At 43.6% G+C, this 21,609-nt stretch overlaps 2 protein-coding genes across 3 annotated transcripts; both read left to right on the forward strand.

Moving 5' to 3' along the window:
* Positions 1-310: 310 nt before the first annotated feature.
* LOC143329608 (coiled-coil domain-containing protein 39-like) lies at positions 311-7,508 on the forward strand. Its single transcript, XM_076745591.1, has 20 exons — positions 311-409; positions 999-1,118; positions 1,221-1,367; positions 1,463-1,621; positions 1,739-1,831; positions 2,380-2,508; positions 2,630-2,821; positions 2,927-3,030; positions 3,122-3,254; positions 3,810-4,004; positions 4,107-4,271; positions 4,370-4,507; positions 4,828-5,036; positions 5,217-5,340; positions 5,462-5,621; positions 5,789-5,895; positions 6,359-6,499; positions 6,634-6,813; positions 6,999-7,087; positions 7,313-7,508. Exons 1-20 carry the CDS (start codon positions 311-313, stop codon positions 7,479-7,481), a joined length of 2,853 nt encoding a protein of 950 aa, XP_076601706.1. The 3' UTR covers positions 7,482-7,508.
* A 3,950-nt stretch (positions 7,509-11,458) lies between these two features.
* Positions 11,459-21,164, forward strand: septin2 (septin 2). Of its 2 annotated transcripts, none has more exons than XM_076744910.1 (13): positions 11,459-11,588; positions 12,572-12,615; positions 13,588-13,702; positions 15,654-15,740; positions 15,910-16,033; positions 16,249-16,383; positions 16,726-16,843; positions 17,095-17,196; positions 17,418-17,563; positions 17,919-18,041; positions 19,266-19,326; positions 19,707-19,803; positions 19,959-21,164. In XM_076744910.1, the coding sequence occupies exons 2-12, from the start codon at positions 12,592-12,594 to the stop codon at positions 19,791-19,793; spliced, it is 1,122 nt and encodes a 373-aa protein (XP_076601025.1). In that variant the 5' UTR covers positions 11,459-11,588; positions 12,572-12,591; the 3' UTR covers positions 19,794-19,803; positions 19,959-21,164. The 2 variants fall into 2 exon arrangements, with proteins under 2 accessions (XP_076601025.1, XP_076601026.1); XM_076744911.1 differs by having other exon boundaries at positions 17,919-18,002.
* Positions 21,165-21,609: the final 445 nt, after the last annotated feature.

The following is a 21,609-nucleotide window of genomic DNA, read 5'->3' on the forward strand; positions in this document are numbered from 1 at the left end:
GGTCAAACTGTGCTTTTCTCTTTTTGTGGCTCATGATCATAAATAAGGCAGAGTCATAATCAAACCACAGTCATGATCAGGACTCCCTGCTGCAGCATCCTCTCGAGCCTCGCGCTGCCTCCCAGTGGTGATGTCTTTTAAAGGCTCGTGCGGTTGCGAAGGGCGACTGACAACAAACAGCGGGGGCAACAGTTGGAGCGAACCGGAGACAAACTGCTGCTCGCGGCTGTTGATCCTGAAGCAGGGAAGCACCATCGCTTTGAATCCTCCTCTCGTTTCTCTGTAGACTTCGTGTCAGCAGGGCAGGAAAATGTCGAATCTTCTTCATGCAGTTTTGTCTGAGGTGGGCTGGGACGAGCGCTTTGCGATCCCCGAAGCCAACGCTGAAAACAAGGCTTTGATAGAAGAGGTAAATTTTTCACATGTGATTAGTACAAAACTTTTACATATCTGTAGACATGTACATACTGAATGTGTGCATATTAATAATCAGATGTTTTCCTCCATATTTCTGGAATCTTGTTTCTCAGTTGTTTAGCTCTGAACTCATGACGTGTTCAGTGATGCATGTTTTTACTTTTGCATTAAGTTGTTCTTCTTGATGTTTGTTTGCTTTTTTAAAAAATGGGATTTATAGATTCCAGGTCAAGTGGTGCTCAATCAAAATCTCTTATGTAGGCTCACATGAGCTTCATCAGCTACTGTTATATTTTATTTTTAGGAGCATTTAAATGAAAAAAATGACACTGCACTGATATTGTAGTAACCACACAGTAAGCACTGAGGCCACATGGCTCCATCAACAAACTGTAAAGTTTGACATCAGTGCAGAAAAGCAACACAAAAGTGTTCAAGATAAATCTGCTCATGTGTCACAAAACAAACGTTCTGCAGGGACTGATGGCCAAACCATGTGAGACAGCTCACAAGAACAAACATGCTGCAGACTGTGTGTTATAGATGTTGTGCTTTTGATCTCATCCCTTCCTCAATCACAGATCCGTAAGAAAGAGATGGAGTTGGTGCAGCTGGAAAACAAACTGGAGAGAAACAAGGATCAAAAGCAGATCATGACTGATCACCTCAAAGATGTTAAACAACAGCTGGAAAACACTGAGGTTGGTGTGTCAGGATACATTGTTCACTGAGTGCGTGTCAGAGAGGCGTGCATCTCTTCATGGCATGTTGTTAACTTCTCATTTTGCTTTTTCTGCATGTAGGCTCTGTGCAGGGCGAAGGAAAGAGAGGAAGAGCTGGAGAAACATCTCACAGCCCTCGCAGAAAGGGAGACAGGTCGCCTGCTGCAGGAGACTGCAAAGATGGAGAACAACCTTAGATCTTTAGCAGAGAGGAGGAACATGCTAGAGGTCCATACCATCCTCAACATGTTGACCTTAAACACAGAAACAACTGCAGCTCTTTGTGCCAAAATGTGCATCTTAACTTTTGTCCACATCCTCAGAACCACATCTTCAAGGCCAAACAGAAGCTGGAGGAGTTTAGGAACCAGATGAACTGGGACCAGCAGACCATGGATGCCTTTTTAGAGGAGTCAGCGCGCAAAGACGAGGACACAATGGCCATCATCAAGTACGCCCAGCAAGACGAGCAGAGGATCAAGGTGAGGAGAAAAAGATCCAACAGGCCATACATCTAATGTGTTTTCAGCAGCAGTTCCATCCAAACTAAACTGCTGACTCATCCTGAGCTAACAGCTTCATTATCTCTCCTGATACAGTCGCTCACTCTGGCGATAGAGAAGAAGACGCTGGAGGCCAATGAAAAGCACAAAGCACTTGACAAAGAACTGACTGAGACTGTAACTGCACAGGTACTGTAAGAAAATATTCTCACTGTTTTTATGGACGGAAGAGGGACAAAAGTGTCATGTGACAAACTAGTGTTGGCTGAAGAACTTCACACATTTTATTTTTCTCGTGCAGCAGCAGTGACATTCTTACAATAGCAACTAGAGGCCAAGACCAGCTGGATTTCTCTTAGATTCAGAACAAGAAACTGAGCGCATGATGGACATTTGATGCTTAAGAGAAGGACGTTCTGCGTTGTTGAGAGGGAAAAGGAAGAGGAAGTGGTCACTGTGTCGTGTTTGTAGAACAAACTAGTTACAGAAACAACATGTTTGTCAGGCAGAGAAGAGGACTTGAAACATGTACATTTCCCTCAGGATGTCTGTGACATGTGACAGTCTGGCTCCTCTCACTCATCTGTACATCCGTCACGATTCCACTCAATCATCTGACTTTGCTTTGCTTCAGTATGAATTTACATCATGTTGTTCTTGAACATCACTCCCATGTAAAATGTGTGACACCTTTAAGCCACACACTGTCTATACAATCTCATTCTGCTTTCCAACAGCTTGCTTTGGATAAAACTACTGAAAATCTGCAGCAGGCCCACGTGGAGACACAGCAGCTCATCCACCAATGGGAAAACACCGTCAAGCAGATGAAGCAGCGAGATGCTGAGATGCAGCAGTGTGCGCTGGTAAAGTCTGTGACCTTGCACTCCTGCTGATGAACGACGTGCTGACTCTAAAGTGTATAAACTCGTGCACAATGAAAGCCAACAGTGTTTGAGTTCCTCTCTCGTCCCTTCATCCATCCAGCAACTCGCCCAAGCCAACCAGAACATGAGGGAAAGGAATGCCACCCTGACGGAGAGGAAGCACCTGCTGGAGACTCAGAGGAACAACAACAAGGAAACTGAGCGGAAGATAAGCACAGCCAACCGACAGGCCGTGAAGCTGCGGCAGCATCTGAAGGAGCAGGAGAAAAACTGCAGCGGGCTGCAGGATGAGGTCGGCTTCCCAAAGCAGCTCAGCATGGACAGCTTTGAACTACCACTAACTAATATTTTCAGTCATTGGCAAAGCGGAGTGAACTGACTCTCATGTGTCTCACAGCTGGAGAGTTGCAAAGGTACACGAGACAGAGCGACCTCTGATGTGCAGTCTGTGATGGCTCACATATCCAGAATGAAGAAAGACATCCAGGATAACAATAAGAAGTCAGTGAGATCTTACAGCACGTGTGTGTTTCTAAATTACCGCTCTAGCTTCAGCACACAAGCTCTGTCTGTGTATGTGTGTGTGTTGTAGGCTTGAGGAGGCCAGAGCCTACAATGTGGCCCTGGAGGAGAAGCTGAAAGCTGTGACTCAGACAGCCCTCAGTGAGGAGGAGAGAGCTGCACAGATGGACCAGTTCCTCAAGGATGAGGAACTGACAATCAAGGTCAGCAGCCCGACAGTCCTGAACCTCGTACTGTTCGTTTGCTGTGGAGGCAGCTGGACGAGAAGGGAGCGCACGCTCTGATTACTATTTTTGCTGATAGTGTTTGGACACAATCAAAACTACTGAATGTTGGCGTTGCCGTGAATTTAAAGCTGCACTGAGCAACATCAGGCTTTTATGGTTTCAGTCAGTGAAAAAAAGTGATTGGTGGAGGTTGTTAGGGCTGTATGTGGCCTAACAGGTAGAACCGCAGGCACTGTACAAACAATAAACACATATAAATTTGACTAGTGACAGTGCATTAAGGATACAGCAACATATATTATACTGCCATTATTATGGAAAGCATGATAACTAATTGAATCATTATAGATCATTTCATCATGCCAGGCTATAAATCTATATTAGACCTCCAGTGTCATTGTCCCCCCACACTGCACTAATAAAGATGTTGTGCTTCAGGAATCAGTGTTACATTATGTCAAAGCTCAAAGTGACACAGCTTTTTGCTTTAATACGACTGTGTGACCCTGTTCTGCCGTTGCTTTGCTGTAGGAGTTGGATGTCCAGCTGCGCGACTGCAGGGAGGAGCTTTTTCGTCGTAAAGAGTATTTGCAGGCCCTGAAGACAAAGGAGAAGGATTCTATTGCCCAGGTTTCAAGGAGTAAAGCCACCATCAGAAGCCTGAACAGCCAGCTCAGAAAACTGGAGCAGGAATTAATAAGACAGCAGAAGACCATGAGCACACAGGCACGCCGACCAGAAAACACACACAGATGTGACCCTCTACAATCACACTGTCCCAACTTTGGTGTGAGACTCAGTTTCCTTTCACCTTCCTGCTCTCTGTAGGACTACCAGATCTACTGCCTGGATACAAAACTGGCACAGCTGCAAGGCGACAGCCACTCAGATGAAAAGGAAATGCTGGACATGAAGATCGCTGAGCTGACTGAAGCCGTGGAGGAGAAGAAGAAGACAGCCGACCTGCTCACCAAGACGCTCAGAGAGTCTGAGGTCAGTCTGACTGTGTTTTCCTCACTGTCTGTTCTGCACGTCTCACACACTGAACCAGTGACATAAATGCAGCTCACTCGAGTCTTTGTCTCTGACAGGATGACATTCGCTCTTTGAGGAAAGAGATGGAGAAGTCAAAAGCTCAAAAGAGAGATCTGACCAACAAGGTGGAGGAGCTCATGCTGCTCCGTAACACCAATGAAAAGGAGCTGAAGAGACTCAGGCTCAGGAAACAGGTAACGAGCTGATGTCACAGCAGGTATCAGGTCAAATCAGCTGACGTGATCAAAACAATCCTCATTACAGGAAGTTTATTTCAAGGTCCTGTTTTTGAATCTGGCACTTACTTTTTTATCAATGGATCCTTCACTTCTTCTTTCAATAGATGAAGTGTTTAGCTTGTAGATGCCAGTAAACAGTTAAAACTGTGCTGTCACAGTTTCTCAGAGCCACAGGTGACCTGACCGACAGTCCAACACTCAGAGATATTCAGTTTACAAAGACAGAAAACAGAGAAAAGCAGATGGTTTGCATTTTTAGTCGTGTTCCTCATCAGGACAACATGGTGGAGCACAACATCACGAAGATGGAGGTGAAGCGTATGAGGGACCTGCTGTACAACAAGGCGGACAGCATGCTGTCGCTGGAGAAGAGGAAGCTGGAGCTGCAGAAAGCCATGAAGGAGAGGGAGGATGAGATCAAGGTCTACAGAGAAATGCTCAACCAGCAGCTGAAGATCAGCGAGCAGGAGAGACAGAGACTCAGGTAAAATCCAGTTTGACTTTCCTGTGAGGTCAAACAGGAAAACTTTGCTCTCACTGGTGTTTCATGTCATACTTGTATGTTTCTAACATAAAGGAGGGTCAATGCAGAGCTACATCACATCTGTTCAGACTAGTTTCGCAGAAAAAGATCCCTTAATTGTAGCGACTGATTCTGTCTCAGCGCTGAACTGAATGACAAACTGTCCAAGATCGACATGATGAAGAAACGCTTTGAGGTCTTGATGCTTTCAATGGCAGCTCCTGAGGGGGACGAGGAGAAATCGCAGGCGTACTACATCACAAAGGTAAGAGGCCTTTAAACACAGCGTCATGTTACACGCAGAGCCTGTCGAAGCGGAACAAGGTTAGATTTGTTCCTGCAGTGCACAGCAGCACATCGACTCACTGCTGCGTGCTTTTCATCAGGCTGCACAAGAGAAAGAGGAGCTCAAGCGGAAGGGAGACGGTCTGGATGCTAAAATCCGCAAGATGGAGCTGGAAAATCGAGCTCTGGAGAACACCATTCAGCTGTTCAACAACAGCAACTCAGCGTTTCGCAAATCGCTCAACAAAGCAAATGAATCCAGTACGTACGAGCAGGTGGACTGAGCGAGAGTAAACCTCAGCAGCTGCGCTCTCATCAGAGATCGTCAGCAGGAAGTTTTGTGACTCACATGTTTTTTCTCTCCCTCTGCTGGAATCAACAGAGCAGCTGTCATTGGTCACAAAGTGATCAGACTGTTCCCGTTTCAGGTCCAGAGTATGAGGAAAAACTGAAGCTGGAGGAGCAGCTGAGGGCGGCTGAAGAGACACTGAAGTGTAAGAAAAGACAGATCCAAGAGCTCCAACAGGACGTACAGGTGAGTCCTGTTCACAGCCGAGTGCTGAGCTGTTAGTTCCTCAGTGCTAAACATCTCATCCTCCATCACCAACAGACTGTGGCTCATTAACTTACTCATTTGTGTCACGTTTGGAAAACATCCTCCAACATTTAGACCAGCTTAAGTCTCTCGTCAAACAAGTTTTATCTTTATTCCTCATGAGTATGATGGTCGACCTTCTGACGATCATAATATTTAACAGCATGAAGTAAAAAATCTGAATTGCCACTTCATCGCTGTGTTCACTCGTCCTCCATTCTCATTTTCTGTCTCTCCTCATCAGCAGCACAGAGTAGCTTGTTGTATTATTTAGTTACTGCAAGAATATCATGAAGTCGTACATAAACTCTGTTTGTGTGTGTGTGTGTGTGTGTGTGTGTGTGTGTGTGTGTGTGTGTGTGTGCGTGCGTGTGTGTGTGTGTGTGCTGCTCTCCATTTCCAGGACATGAACAATACTTCAGAGAGTCTGCTGCGAGAAGAGCAGGTGGAGAAAGAGAAGATGGAGCACAAACAGTCGCTCATCAGTAAACTGAAGAAAGAAATCGCTTCCCAGCAAGAGAAGATTGACAGAGCCACAAAGCAGGTTTGACGTCTCCTTTCCTACTTGTTCTCAACACGTTCAACATCATATATCCAGAGCAGTGCAGGTATCCTGGAACACAAACATGAATTAGCAGCTGCCATGTTTTCATTTTGTGTCGTCCTGCTGTTTATTAGAGCTCTAAGCTGATCAAAGAGATCCGCTCAGCCAAAAACACCAAGACGGAGACTTTTGAGGAGAAAGACATTAAGCTGAGGGAGTTGAAGGAATTCAACAAGAGTGTGGACAAGATGCTGAATGAGGCCATGGAGGACAAAGCTGACCTCAGATCAGTGTTGGAGAGATACTTCCTGCAGGTATGAAACAATAAAAACTGCATATTTTATAATCAGAGGATTCATTGAGCCTGACGTCGTGACGGCCTGTGCTCACTGTCACTTCTGAAGTCATTTAAGGGATTTAAGGTGAAATCTGAAGGATCTGCAGTGGTAAAAGCAGGTTTCCTAAACGTTTTGGTTTCTTTTTCTGCTGTTTCTTTCAGGCCAATCTGTCTCTTCCATCTCCGTCTTCCACTCCTTCCAGTAACCGGAGCTCCAAGACAAACTCCGCCCACAGCTCCGCCTCTCTCAGGTCAGACTTCATGATAAAACCTTTTCTCCACAGAGGGTGGTCGTCGAGGTTAGAGAAATAATGAGCGCTCGCTGTCAGATGGTCATCAGTGTGAAATATTGCACTGATTCTAAAGTGATTGAAAGCTGCTCTTCTGTCAACATGAGCTGTCAGCTGTGGTTGCACTGGGATGCTCCACGCTCTGAATCTGTATCTTTATGGTGTCGTTCTGTCTCTGTGCTGCAGGTCTCCTGCGTCCTCAGCCTGCAGCAGCCCCAGGGCCTCTGCACTTCACTCCCCCATCCTGAAGACTGTGGAGCTGGGCTTGGACCTGACTGTTACCTCCCCTCCTCTCACCTCCTCCAGACGTTCCAGCTCTGTGAGCAGCAGCAGCAGGAAGTTAAAGAACCTGTAGTGTGCTGCTCTTCTGTCTGGACTTTATTTCTATGACGTTATTATATTTATTCATGTAAATCTAATGGAGCCTAAAGGAAGACTTGATTATTATTATTGTTAGAAAGAGTGCATGTGCCCACAATGTGTAGAGTGACAGCCTTCAGTTTGGCAGTTTTTATTTCTTGTAATTTAAAAAAGAAGCATGATCCTTGTTATTCTTGTTTTCCTTTAGCTTTCGTTTTTTTTGGTCATAAGAGAGTAACTGACTCACTCACATCTGGATTTCCTGGCACAACGATTTTTTTTTGTTTAAAAAATTATTGATTCGGCCTTTAAGCCTAATTTTTGCCTAAAAAGTATTTTATATTTTATTCTTTGTACCCGCTCATGTGGCTTCTTCAGGCCTTTGAATGACAGCATTGATCCTGTGACGTTAGAAGACCAGAAGAGAACAGGATCATAAACGATCCTCTACTGCCCCCTGATGACCAGGAAAAGCAAGAAGAGATAAACGGTGTTGATGTGGATGACGAGGATGTGCTTCAGGTAGCCGAGCCTCAGGGAGCTGATGGAGACGATGACAGTCATGGCAGGTCCGGCTGGTGCAACAGCAGGAGAGGAGAGGAGACGAGAGAGGAGGAAGTGAATCACAATGAAGATCAAAATGCCAGACCTCCCTCTGCCCCACTTCAGCAGTTCCCACAACTGAACTTTGAGATGGACTGAAGACAATAAGGTCCTGCTGGTATGACTGATGAGGACGAGATTGAGATCCCTGAACCTGAGGTGTTTGTTCTCGGTTAAACTAAAGACCACTGGGCCACTCTCTACAGAGGAGTGCTGAAGAGTCTTCAGCAGTGATAGCCATGTGAAAGAAGACCCTCAATCTCCCTAAATGTCTGACCTCAGCTCCACATGGAGGAGCAGGGAAGAGAGTGAGGAGGAGGAGGCTGCAGCTCAGAGGCTTAGGTGGTCTGATGAGAGCAAGTCAGACTCCACGATGCATCGTCTACATCGTCCTGAAATCATCAGACCCTCAATATGTTCACACCGATGTACCACACCACAGGTATCACACCAGAGCATGCTATAGGATGGCTGCAGTGACTCTGTTTGCCACTGACGACTGGCCTTTGCATCTGGCACTGCACAGAACTGCACAAGATGAATAATGTTAGAATCATGGTTTTGTTTAATTATATAAAAAAAAAAACAACTTCAATTTGCATTTGAAGAGACTGACTGGTGGTCACGCACCAACAGAATAACCACTAACAGATCAGCTGGTTATTTCTGCCTCAAACAAATGCCAAACTTTTCTGTTCCTTGTGTGGATGCTTCAAATCTGAAAGTTCTCAGTCAAATCCAGGAGACGAGTCAAACTGATGATTGGCCCAGGGCTCTGTGCATAGTTAGACCTAAATATCCAAGTGAAGTGGCCTCTGAGAAAGGGAATTATGTCACAAACTTTAATTAGCTATTATTTGAAAAAGACAACCTAAAATGAACAGAGGTAAAGATCACTTCCTGTAGCTGTGTATTAAATATACCCTTTATTTAACCTGGAAAGTCAGATATAATATTTATCATGTTCTCCTTCTTAGTTTAACATGTTAGCATGTTTAGATTTGTTTAATTAACACTTAACACAAGTGCAAAGTATTGGACAAATTCAAGTGTTGACCTGACGATGGCGCTAAATGATAAGTCAAAGGATTACCAAGTGGCGATGGCAAAGATTTACTCAAGTGTGCTCGTTCAGTTAATAGGTAGAATACTTGGACTTAACTTGAGTGTTTCAATCTCCTGCTGCTTTGGAAATGTTAAAAATATTGTATGCAGGGTTTTTATTTGTAACAGAGTATTTCTGCACTGTGGTATTGCTGCTTCATCTTAAGGAAAGAGTGCTTCCTCCACCTCCACCAATTAGAATATTTTTCAAAAGTTGTGGGACAGCACCGAGACATTTGTAAATGGTATTCCACTGTTGTCTCATGCCCGGTCTGGGCATGGCTAGGTTTAATTCTGATTGACTGGTAAGGTTGACAGTGGTAATAGCTAAAGAAAGTCAGATCCTATACAAGTTGCTTGCTATCTCTCAGACTGATGCACTTGTTGTTGAGTGAGAACAGCAGTATCAGAGAATAACTAATTGACCAGAAAAAGATTATAGTAAAAGGAAAATTACAAAGTGATTTTAGCTGACTAAATAATCTCCATTCTGAAGTCCACTCTGTACCCTTTCCGCAGCTTTTAACTGTATTAATCTTCCTCTGTTGGCATTGATCTTCATTTCTCTGTAAACTTTAACTATGAAAAACATTTTACTTATAAAGGAATCTATAATATTTGTTCATATTACAGTGTATTTAGCATATTCTGACTGGTGATAGGTGGTGATTTCAGGAGCACACAAATGGACCTTAGACACTGTAGGTGTGTCCCAATTCAGGGGCTGCATCCTCCGGAGGATGGATTTGAAGGCCGCTTACGTCATAACGCTGCGCGAAGGCTGTCCCAATTCGTCCAAATTCGAAGGATCCTCCAAATGCAGCCGACAAATGCGTCCTCCTTTTCCCTGTATTTGGAGGATGCGTCGCTACTGTCCTTCACGGCCTCCCATATCCCAAGATGCTTTGCGCACCGATTGTTTTTTTGAATAATGGCGACCTGTTGATATGAGGAGCTCAGTTAACTGTTAGCCTTATTAAAACTCTTCACTTACAAATGTTACAAGCTCGCATGTCAACTAATATCTTATTGTGGGTGAATACTCGATTGTGATTGGCTGCAGGGTCTCCGTTTAAAAGTGTTGTAGGACAACTATAAAAAAGTTCCGGTCAAATAGCCTGATTGTTCTAAATTATTGCGCTGGCTCAAACGCTAGTTGGTAACCGTGGCAACAGAAACTCAGAACATACGTTATTTCACAGTTTATTTAACACAACGGCAAGACAGTAGACAACATGAGTGATTTTATAGTTTCCTTTAACCACATTTAATGATCAGAGTGAATGGTGGATAATATTTCTTGCCATAAAAATGATTTAGGAAACTATCTGTGGACTTTGAGTCTTTGAAACAAAATTTGGCATCATCCTCTGGACACACACAAGCGGTAAGAGGTGCACTTGCCCTCTGAAACGATACTTTGTATCATGTAACATAACGTTAAGCAATCATGTCACTTCCCTCCACTGATTAGGTCTAATATAACAGTTGCGCCAACCGAGCTGCAGGTTCTGTGGCCAGAGCCGGTTACCTTGGCAACGCGTCACAACGAGCGATATTAAATAGTCCACTCAGCGGCCTCTTGTGAAAAACTTACAATGTTAACGGTAAAAAAACAACATTAACGTATTAATAATTGATTTAATATTTAAGTGACCATGGTAAAAGCGGGATAATGCCCTTCGAGGTGTCCATTATCAGAAATGAATGGACGACACGGAGGCATGAACCGTCCGACGCGAAGCTGTGAAGATATTCACATCAGGTGAATTTGTAAGTTGTATAATAGGCTACATTTCGCGCCTCTTACAAGCGATAGGAGCTGTACGGGCGCACCTCTGCACCCCCTACGTGTGTTTTTCCCGGGTTAGGAGGGAAGAAGTTATGACGTCGTGACGCAATCAGGAAATACTCCGAAGGCTAGACCGTCCCATTTACCGATAGTTGATGCGGCCGACGGAGGATCCTCCGCAGGACCCAGCCTCCAGAGACCGCGTAGGCTGGGTCCTCCGAAGGATGCAGCCCCTGAATTGGGACACACCTTGTAGTTGCATGTCGCACTGCGTGTAACTTATGTTTGACCGGGGCTACATGAATAACTCAAGCTAATTAAAATAATGCTAATAGGATTTCTATTATTGACCCTGCATGATATCTTTGCTAACATAAGACCCTGGCACAGCCGTGCGTGTTGGTTTTCAGTGTGATCGGAGAAGTCTTCATGCGTCGCGCTCGCGCCGCCGATGCTCTCGCCCAGTGCATTGTGGTCTGTGTGCTAAAGGAAGCTGCTGCACCGGAATCTGAAGAATTTGAGGTGTCCGCCAAGTCTGCTGTTCATCGTCAGCCCGTCTTTCTGTTTCTATCTGCGCTGTAACCTCTGCGGACGGACTGAAAGGTAACTTTTTTCTCGAGCTAATTCATCATTTGTTCGTCGCCAAGTTGTCTTTGTGCTGTGTTAAACCGACGGCGCTAACATTAGCTGTTTAATGAACATCCTGCAGGAGAAGCTACTCGGCTAGTTAGTAGTTAACGCTATGCTAAGCTGGTCTTGTACCGTTAATGTTACGAGTTTACTGAACAGCTAGCGATGGCTGTAGCTTGGTAAATAGCTTTGACTTGGGGTCGTTTTGAAAGCTTTTCAAGGACAAGGATTACTATAAAATAATGAGTTTCACGGCAGATGGTAGCGTCAGAACATTTCACACCCATTGGGTTGTTACCGTTATGAAAAGAGCTAATTAACCAGCTAATATTGTCAATTCCAATACCCGGATATATAAGCAAATTAGCTAGCAATGTTTGTTTTGGTTAGTGTAAGATAATGCTATGCTTAATGTAGGGGTTGAGGCTTCTTGAATTGGCTTAGACAGACAGCTTCTCAACTAGCTTGGACACAGTTTTCTATGGCCATGTCAAATTGAGTCGTACATGGAGCCGTTTTCATCCTAACACTCTTGAGTGCTGTGCGTGCCTGACTGCATCAGAAGGGTTTAATTAAAACACAACTTACAACTCAACAACCAGCTACCAGATAGTAAACATATGATCTCAATTGTGCATACGTTGGGATTAATATCATAAGCACGGCTTAATCATATCCTGATGTCATGGCGCTGTAGTGGGACGCAGCTGTAATGCAGCTATCTCAGCAGGAAAGGGAGTTTTTTTTTGTGGTGAGACACTGCAGTCTCACAAACCTCTGTGAGCACAAACCAGACTTCCTGTCTCTTTCAGGCAGGCCTGTCAGTGTGTGTCTGTATGAACTATCTCCATTTGAGAAAAGGTCTATCGAGGCCAGAACTGCAGCATGAAATGTGACTAAGTTTCAGTAATAGTTTTTGTTCCCTAGTGTGAGATGCAGTCTGTCCTTTCTTTCAGGTTAAACATCAAGGAAAAAAATGTCTCAGGCCGACAAAATGAAGGTGAGTGTCGGAAATCTGAAGCAGTACAGTAAACAGCAGTACCAGGTTCCTACTTCTGCTTCAGTGACTGTCCATCGAGACTAATGGCTAAGCAGTAATAGAGATGAGAAAGTAAGCTATTTGTGTGTGTGTGTGTGTGTGTGTGTGTGTGTGTGAGTGTGAGAGAGAGAGAGAGAGAGAGAGAGAGAGAGAGGGTGTTATTTCCTCTTATACTCTGAGTGAAAACCTATTTTGGTGTTGTTAGAAATACAAACAAAAAGGCTGCTGTCGTCTATTTTTAATTCAATCCAGAACTTTTTTTTTTTTAATTAAGCATCCCCACTATCACTCGTTGAATGCTGGGTTAGTCAGACCTGCGCACGGTGTGCTGCTCACCATCCTCATGACTCACTGTTGTGGCTTTATGTTGGCTGAAAGGCCCAAAGGCAGAGCAAGAACACACTGCTTATCGGGCTTATCAGTCATGACCTCTGCTGAAAGCACGGGGAAGGGAGGGTATATGGATCTTACAATAGTATGAGGCCAAAATGGGTCAGCTAAATAAGGAACATGTACCTTTTGTATTTGATTTGAAATTGCTGAGCATTGTCTAGCATTGCTACAGGGGTGGCTAAAAGCTCTCCTATTGGCCTGCTTCTCATTGGTTTGACTAGCTCTGTAGGAAAGGGCCATAAACACTGGAATGATGGATGGAAAGTCATTTGCAAATAGACTCCAGAGAAGTCAGTGTTGCCCTCCTAAATATCCTGACTGTTCATGAGCAGATGTCTCCTCAGTGGTTTCTGCTCTAGCACTAGTAATTGGCTGTCATGTTAGTATTTTAATGATAGCCAGACCATGTTTAACTTCAGCCCGATTTAGACTTGTGGCAAAATAACTTTTAGCTGAAGTAATAATAATGTTTTAATGTCACCGAACATTTTGTTAAAAATGATGAGTCTGCTGACTTTGCACTTTGCTTTTTTCCTACAGCAGGGGCAGTTCAACAACCCTGAGACCCCGGGGTACGTCGGTTTTGCCAACCTGCCGAATCAGGTTCATCGCAAGTCTGTAAAAAAAGGATTTGAGTTTACACTGATGGTAGTAGGTGAGTGTATCATCGCTGTTTTTCAGGCCTTTTCTCTTCTTGTCACTGTTTGATGCTGGTTTTATTTAGTTTGGAAAATGATAGTGCATATCAGTGATAACAAGGTTCACACTAGACAGCGAGAGTAAACATGGCCATCTGAGGAATGTGTTTTGGCTCTTGTGAGTTTGTGTTCATGATTAATTTATGGTGGGATCTTGGCCAGTCGCCTGCACAATATACAGCTGTTGCTGTCATAGGCTTTCTTTTCATGATGACCTGTCTGCAGAGCAGTTTTACAACTCTTTCATGCCTGTCATTCCTCTTGTTTGTATGCTGAGAGTAAGCAAGTTGCTTTGTCTTTGATCTTGTCTTCAGTAATGCATAGGTGTATTTTTGTGTGTGTGAAGGCTTTTGTGTGAGTAGAAAATGGCAGATGTCACGTCAGTGTAGTTGCTCAGCTGGCGTCAACAGCAGCAGCAGTGTGACTGTGTGAACCTCCTGCTTGTTGGTAAGGGGGGAGGGTTGAACACTGCTCATCCTTTTGCTTTAAAATAAACCAGAGAGGAATGTAGCCAGTGGGCCTCGAGGGATTGATTCACACACTGGACAATTCCTGCTGGTCCCTCCACTGCAAGAATACTCATTGAGTGCTTATTTAACCTTCTGTGTGACCCGGCTTCTCAAATACATCAGTGTTTTGCTGCACATTTCCTGTAGATAGCTGCAGTTCTCTCCCGTTGATACTTGCTATGAAAATTCAAAATTTCTGCTGAGTATGCATCGCTTTTTAGGCTTACCCTAAAACACTGGTGCACTGGTGCTCCACATGTGCCTGAAACTGTAGTACGTAATATATATATATATTGACTTGGATTTTCCATACAACATGTTTTGGAAAATTGCCAGGTTGGGATATACTAAAGACTTCTGTGAATCTTTTGGCATGGCTCTGGTGGGAACCATGGTAGCAGCATTCCTGGGTAAAGCACACAGGCTTTAGATTGTTTATGTCTCCGCATCTGTAACTCGACTGGCTGTGAGACTTAAGGAACAAAGTTTCTTCAGTTTCTTCCATATAGTTTCTTAAATTTTGTTCATTGTTGTTGCTGAAGATAAACAGCCCCTCTATTTTTATGGATTTGCCAGACAGACGTTAGGCATACAGCCAGAATAAAATGCTCAATGGGTCTGCGGGAGTAAGGTGAAAGATATTTTTAGTCTGGTTCAAGGCTTCACTCGTGTCTTGCAATGAGGCCATTAGCTTTTATTTAAAGCCTGATCACTTCATCTGTAGATGCTTATTGTATTATTTATTTGTTTGTCTGATCATCATGCGCTTGTGGTAGCTTAACACCTGTTGTTGGTATATGGAAAATTTGAAGAAGAAGAAGATCGCTGAAGAAGATTGTGGGTTTTTTTAAGATCATTCCCTTTTTGTCAGTTCAAAAGGCAGTCAGTCAAGATTTTGTTGATGTTTCGTGATCAGATGATCTCAGCAGAGACATTCAAATCAGTCTGAGTCTTCGCTGCACAGTTTCATTAATTTGTTGCAGATTCTCATGTAAAGATGGAGTCAAGCTAGAAGAGGATATTCAGGTTCTCAGATCGTGCTGCTAGTATCTGTGAGAGTGAAACTATCCAGTGGCCTTCTTTTTGACTTGGTAGCACCTGAATGCTGACTGATTATCAACACTTGCACTCCTTCCTCTGGCACTAGGCTTGTTTAATCAGCCACCTGACATAGTTCTGGGAAAGATTAATGCTGAGGTCAGATTTAGTATCATGTATTTCCGTGTGGTGCGCTGCCTGCTGTGCCTCAGAGTGCAGACGTCTTTTTTCCTGCAGCACAGTGAGAATCTCCTTTGTTCTATATTAGAAGAGGTTTGCACCATCCAGCACCTGTAATATTTATTCATTTTCTCAGTCTGATCTTGACTTCTCACACTGATGTTTCCTCTGTTGTCAAAAGGTGAATCTGGACTTGGAAAATCTACCCTGATCAACAGCCTGTTCCTTACCGACCTTTACCCCGAGAGAGTCATCCCTGGAGCAGCAGGTAAAACACATACGCATCCAAATATCCTTGTTTTAAGCTGTTTTTGTGTTTCTTGTAAAGCACTTAATAAAATCTGTAAATTAAAAGCACACAATCAACAGCCTTTTAATGAAAATCTAGTGCCAACTGTGTCCACACATGTTGTTATGCTCTTTTTTTCTTCCAATAGAAAAGATAGAAAGGACTGTTCAGATCGAGGCGTCAACAGTAGAAATTGAGGAGCGAGGGGTGAAGCTCCGTCTCACTGTGGTCGACACACCAGGATATGGAGACGCCATCAACAGCCAAGACTGGTATGAAATCCTTTTCAGGGCTTATGCTAATATGTAGATGAGGTATTTCTGAATTTACATTACCCAGCATCAGTCCTGTGATCTTTAGCAGTGATGGGTCGCTAGCCTGTCAGAAGGACAGCACAGTGGCTCTGTTTTCAGCTGGGATGAGCTCTGGTACAGTATACTGTGATGCACACTGCGTGTTTAATACAATGGATGTTTTTCTCATCTAGTTTCAGCACCATTATCAGCTACATTGATGACCAGTTTGAGCGCTACCTCCATGACGAGAGCGGCCTAAATCGTCGACACATTGTTGATAATAGAGTTCACTGCTGCTTCTATTTCATCTCCCCGCTTGGCCATGGGTGAGTCCTGCAATACACACACACACACAGTTACACAGGGCTTTCCAGGCAAAAAGTTGCACTGAAGGATCACAAAACTCAGGGCTTTGTGTCATATTGTTGACAGTTGTTTTATTTGATTTGGCATCACCGTGAATTTGGATTTATTCTTTAAATTGATACCGTCAGACCATGTGACCAGACACTTTGCAAAGCTGCGTTCATAATCATTCGACCTGCGTTTTTCATCAGATAATGATCAGATAAAAACCAGATCAACTACATTTCCCTAAACCACTACATATCTGTCACGCCCTCTATTCTGTCTCTCTTTGACCTCCTGTCTGTTTCCTGTCCAACCAGCCTGAAACCCCTGGATGTTCAGTTTATGAAGGCCATTCACAATAAGGTCAACGTGGTTCCTGTCATCGCCAAGGCAGACACGCTCACCCTCAGAGAGAGGGAGAGGCTCAAGCGCAGGGTGAGAACAACAGTCACCCATTGTTCAGGATCTTTTCCAGTTCCTGAAATAAACAGTAGCTATCATGTGCTCATGGCCCCTGCTTCAGCCATCCAGTGTAAGAAAGTACTGTTTGTACAGAAAGTGCTTTATTGAAACTGGGCTTTAGATTAAATATATAAAACCTAAAGGTAGATAAACCACAGTGAGACAGATACAGTAATGTGATATAGTGATAATAACCTGTGTTTTGCCACCGTCTGCTTGCTAAGATTCTGGATGAGATCGATGAACATGGTATCAAGATTTACCACCTTCCTGATGCTGAGTCGGATGAGGATGAGGACTTCAAAGAGCAAACCAGGATCCTCAAGGTAAACGCTCTATTCCCTGCAAAGCTTTTCATCCCTGATGTTTTGTTTTTTTTACCATAGGAATGAGACTTTGCCAAGGATAAAAGCAGTCTGCTTTGTATCTTCTCAATACAATTTCCTGAAAATCTTCCCATTGCTCTACAGATTTGTTTAGTGTCCTGATTGTGTGTGCAGGTGGTTGAACCATGACTACAGACACATGAATCACTCCTCTTTTCCAGGCTAGCATCCCATTTGCAGTGGTAGGATCCAACCAGCAGATTGAGGCCAAGGGGAAGAAGGTGAGGGGCCGCCTGTACCCCTGGGGAGTGGTGGAGGTGGAGAATCCAGAACACAATGATTTCCTCAAGCTGCGGATCATGCTCATGTGAGTGGGAGAGGAAGCTGAAACCCTCCGCTGTCCTTATTCTTTCTAATGTTAGAGATGTTTAGAATGTCAGAAACCATAACTAGCTTGGAGAAGTTGCCTTCAAACACAATGAGGGCAAGTCTACCCCTGCCAATAGCTTTTTTTGTTAAGGTGTAGCTAATATGAAAAGGGGTGTAGCCGAGGCAGGAAAGGAGACAAAACATCAGATACTACACACCAGAAACACGAGCAGTGTAATGTGGTTCAGACAAGTTTTGGGCCTCTGTCCATGAGAGGCACAGCAGAGCCAATGTGTGTAGTTTCTTAAAATGTCTGAGGATTTATTGCTTGTGGCTTTTCCACAATTCCACAGAACCCACATGCAGGATTTACAGGAAGTGACCCAGGACCTTCACTACGAGAACTTCCGCTCGGACCGCCTCAAGCGGGGTGGCAGGTTGTCCTCCCATGGTTACATTCTGCCTCTGTCTCCTGCGTACGTACTTGTCTGTCAGCTTGCTTCTCTGCACCTCCCCCACCTCAAACAGCAACGCTCTGATGAGACTTTAAAGGTGCAGTGTGTACGATTCAGGCAGGTCTATTGGCAGAAATGGAATGTGATATTCAGAAGTGTGTTTTCATCCATGTAAAATCACCTGAAAATAAGAACAGTTGTGTTTTGCAGCCTCACTGCTAGGTGCCACTAAATCCTACACACTGGACCTTTAATTGTATACGATAAATACCGTAGTATTAAAAACAGTGAGGCACATGAGTACAACACACACTGCAGATCTTAAGCAGTGTATGTGGAAGATGAGCTAGTGGATGAATTTCTGTGTAATGGATCATGTACCTCCACTTATTCTTCTGCTGTCCATTCAGTGTAATGTGGTTGAACTTGTGTCATTCTGTAGTTCCATAGCTCTAACTCATCATTTTGCATGTGAAGTACATCAGGTAGGCAGAGGAAGGGAGGCAGAATTTAATGAGATGCTGCAGGCTGTAGTGGGATGTGGTCTTCCATGGTTAGTTAGGGCATCTGTAATGTGACTGTAGATGCGTAGAGGTTGTAAACAGGATCACTGTGTGTGTCATGTAACATAGAGCGGATATACCATCGTTTAACCCTCACTGTAGACCAGGAAGAATCTTTTAGCTGTTCCTCTAAAGCCAGCCCAGGATAAAGGGAGTGGTTTTACTGCCTTCTCATGGCCTCGCCATCTGTCCAGTGATGGCTGTCTGGTCTTGATTTGTCCAATCCCATGAGTGGACTGTTGGAGGTACCGTTCTTTTTTTTTATCATGGGGGAGGTAACGCTGTTCCCCTGACTCTCGCACTCGCTGCTTCTCTCTCCAGTCTTACTGCTTTCATCTCCTTGTAGTTATTTGTTGTAGATGCCCACTCTTCTCTTGTGAGCTGTTCTGTCTTTCCGCAAAGAAACCTCCACTAACCCACTGACCCCTTCTTCTCTTTCTCAGTGTGGCTTTTGTCATGTTTGCCTAATGCTACTTAAAATGGTACACTGTTCACACACACACAGACTTCTGACTCAGTCACTCTGATACTTCATAAATCATCACACAGTGCATAATCACTCTGACGGTGCATTGACTTTTGTTAATTGCCACACATTTTGCACAAATATCAGAGGTTGATTCTGCAGCATGTGTGCTCACAGTATTGTCAAAACTCACTATCTGTTGTATCATCGATGCAGAAAGGGACCGGAGCCGGAGGAGATGGACAAGGATATGATCCTGCAGGAGAAGGAGGCTGAGGTTGGACATTTTAGACACTTCTTGAAAAGAAATTCATTTTTCATGCATCATCCTTCTTGATTGGCCAGTTTTCGTAATTTGTTTGACTTACTTTATTTCTTGCGAACAAGACTGATCATTCTCATATCTGGACACATAAAACGTGTTAAACTGGCCAATGATTCGAGTTCACAGCTGGTTTCTGATGAAATAGTCGAGTTGTTTGTTGTCAATGATTTGTAACTATTGATCAGTATCAATCATAACACATAAAGGAAAGAATCTATGAATAGAACTGGCACATTGAAAATCTCATCTGTCTCTGTGAATGTGCCTTTCTCTCGTTGTCAAGCGCGGTTATTGTGTCCCTGTCATACATGTTGATGCTCTGTGTCGCACAGTTGAGACGAATGCAGGAGATGATCGCCAAGATGCAGGCCCAGATGCAGAAGCAGGGAGACGGAGAGGGAGATGGTCCCCATGCGTGAAAAGTCTATGGTAGGAGCCAGACCCATGGATTCACTCAGCACCCACACACACACTGCACACACTACACTGTATTTACTGAATAATAAATGACACTGGTCGTCTGTGAGGCTTGAGTTTAGTTGGAAATGGCGACGTGTAACCTTTTGTTTTCTTTTCTGCTGTAGGTGTGTTTGAGCCACTGCTTGAGTTTGACTAGAGAGAGACGGATGATAGCAGAGAAGGTGTGAAGTCTACCCGGTTATTGACTCGTACTGCTTGCCACTATTTTTATTCCAATCCTTCATGGATCCGGAGTCTTTTTTTTTTTTTTTTTTTGGTTATACATACAGTTAAGTATATTCAAACAGTGTTATGTTTATATATTTACACACGGTTCATTTTTTATTTTGTTTCCTTTTATTAAACTTTTGCCAGTTACTCAAATGAAGTCACGTTACCCATCTTTAAAAATGGTGGCGTATATCTTTAACGCACGTCCATTGGGATGTTCTGTTACTCTCGTTTTTTTTGTTCCCTTACTGTTTTTGCTATTGAGAAAACCAAAGTATCGCAGCTTGTATGCACTGCTTTCAGCCCTGAAACATCCCTGAAAGCACATGCGAACCTTTGCTCTGTCTAAGAGCTTCATTGGGAGAGTCGACTGTGGTGAAATCTAGTAGCAGAAATAGCTTTTCATGCTATTGTTATGCCATTTTTTTCTAATCTTTCTGCCAAGAGAAAACATGATTTCATATTCCCTCTGGTTTAGAAGCCACCACACAAGCGCCCCCTTTAAATAGGGTCCACCTTGCTCAGTGTTTGTCACATTACCCCCCTCATCTGCATGCAACTCTCCGACTATGCCTGGTAAAACTTCAGGTGAAATTTCCCTTTAGTGCTGTGTCTCAGATCAGTGTCTTTAAGTACAGCATTCAAGTGTTGTTAAGCGCCATTTCAGTTTGTTATGAATTCAATAAACTGTGACCCTTGACCTCTTGCAGTCTTCCTGTAGCCCTGACAAATGAAGGATGAGCAAATGAGGTGCGACGCCTCGGTTTGGTGCTTTCAATCAGCTAGATGTAATTACTCCATGTCTCCTCCACACTGTAAAGTGAAGTCACGTGCCAGGGAGCGTTAACTGTTATGTGTTTATTGATGCAGTGAGATTTAAGAGGTGGAAACTTTTACCTGTCCCAACTGCTCAGTACTTTGTGGTTTCCATGACCACAGAGGTTAAAGGTGACCCGATGAGGTCATTGTAGCCAACGTTTCCCTCACCAGCCAAGATGTGAGTTCTTGACATTCCTCTTTGTGCTGTTTTTATCCAATATTAAAAGTTCCAAATATTGTTTTTGATGATTATATTGTAATAAAAGTTTTATGAAACTGAATCGACGTCTCGTGTGATTTGAGCTTTTTAGTTAGTGTTTATTCAAGGTTCATCACGATCCTTTAATATGTTTTACTCTGGCGACTCCCTGCTCTTCATCAAAAGCTGGTACAGAGGAGCCTGAAGCTTCTCCACGTACACATCAGCTGATGCCTCCTGCTCCCTTTGTGTGTGCTTCATTTCAGGGAGATTAATTACACCTGGCAGATAAAAACACTGTGAACCTGCCCTGTGTCAGTGATTACAGGTTAATTACCCCAAACCCTGAGCTTATATTCTTTTTATAGACACAAGAAAATTAAGACAGTAATTAATGATAATTTTAACAGAAATCAACAGAAATATACCAAAAAAGAATTAAACATGCTAAACTTACAATATGAATTATTTATAGTTTTATAGCTCTGCTAGACTGAGGTGTGTCGTACTGTAGCATGTCTGACTGT

Source organism: Chaetodon auriga, chromosome 12 (genome assembly GCF_051107435.1).
Source record: "Chaetodon auriga isolate fChaAug3 chromosome 12, fChaAug3.hap1, whole genome shotgun sequence".
In the NCBI taxonomy this organism is placed as follows: Eukaryota; Metazoa; Chordata; class Actinopteri; order Chaetodontiformes; family Chaetodontidae; genus Chaetodon; species Chaetodon auriga.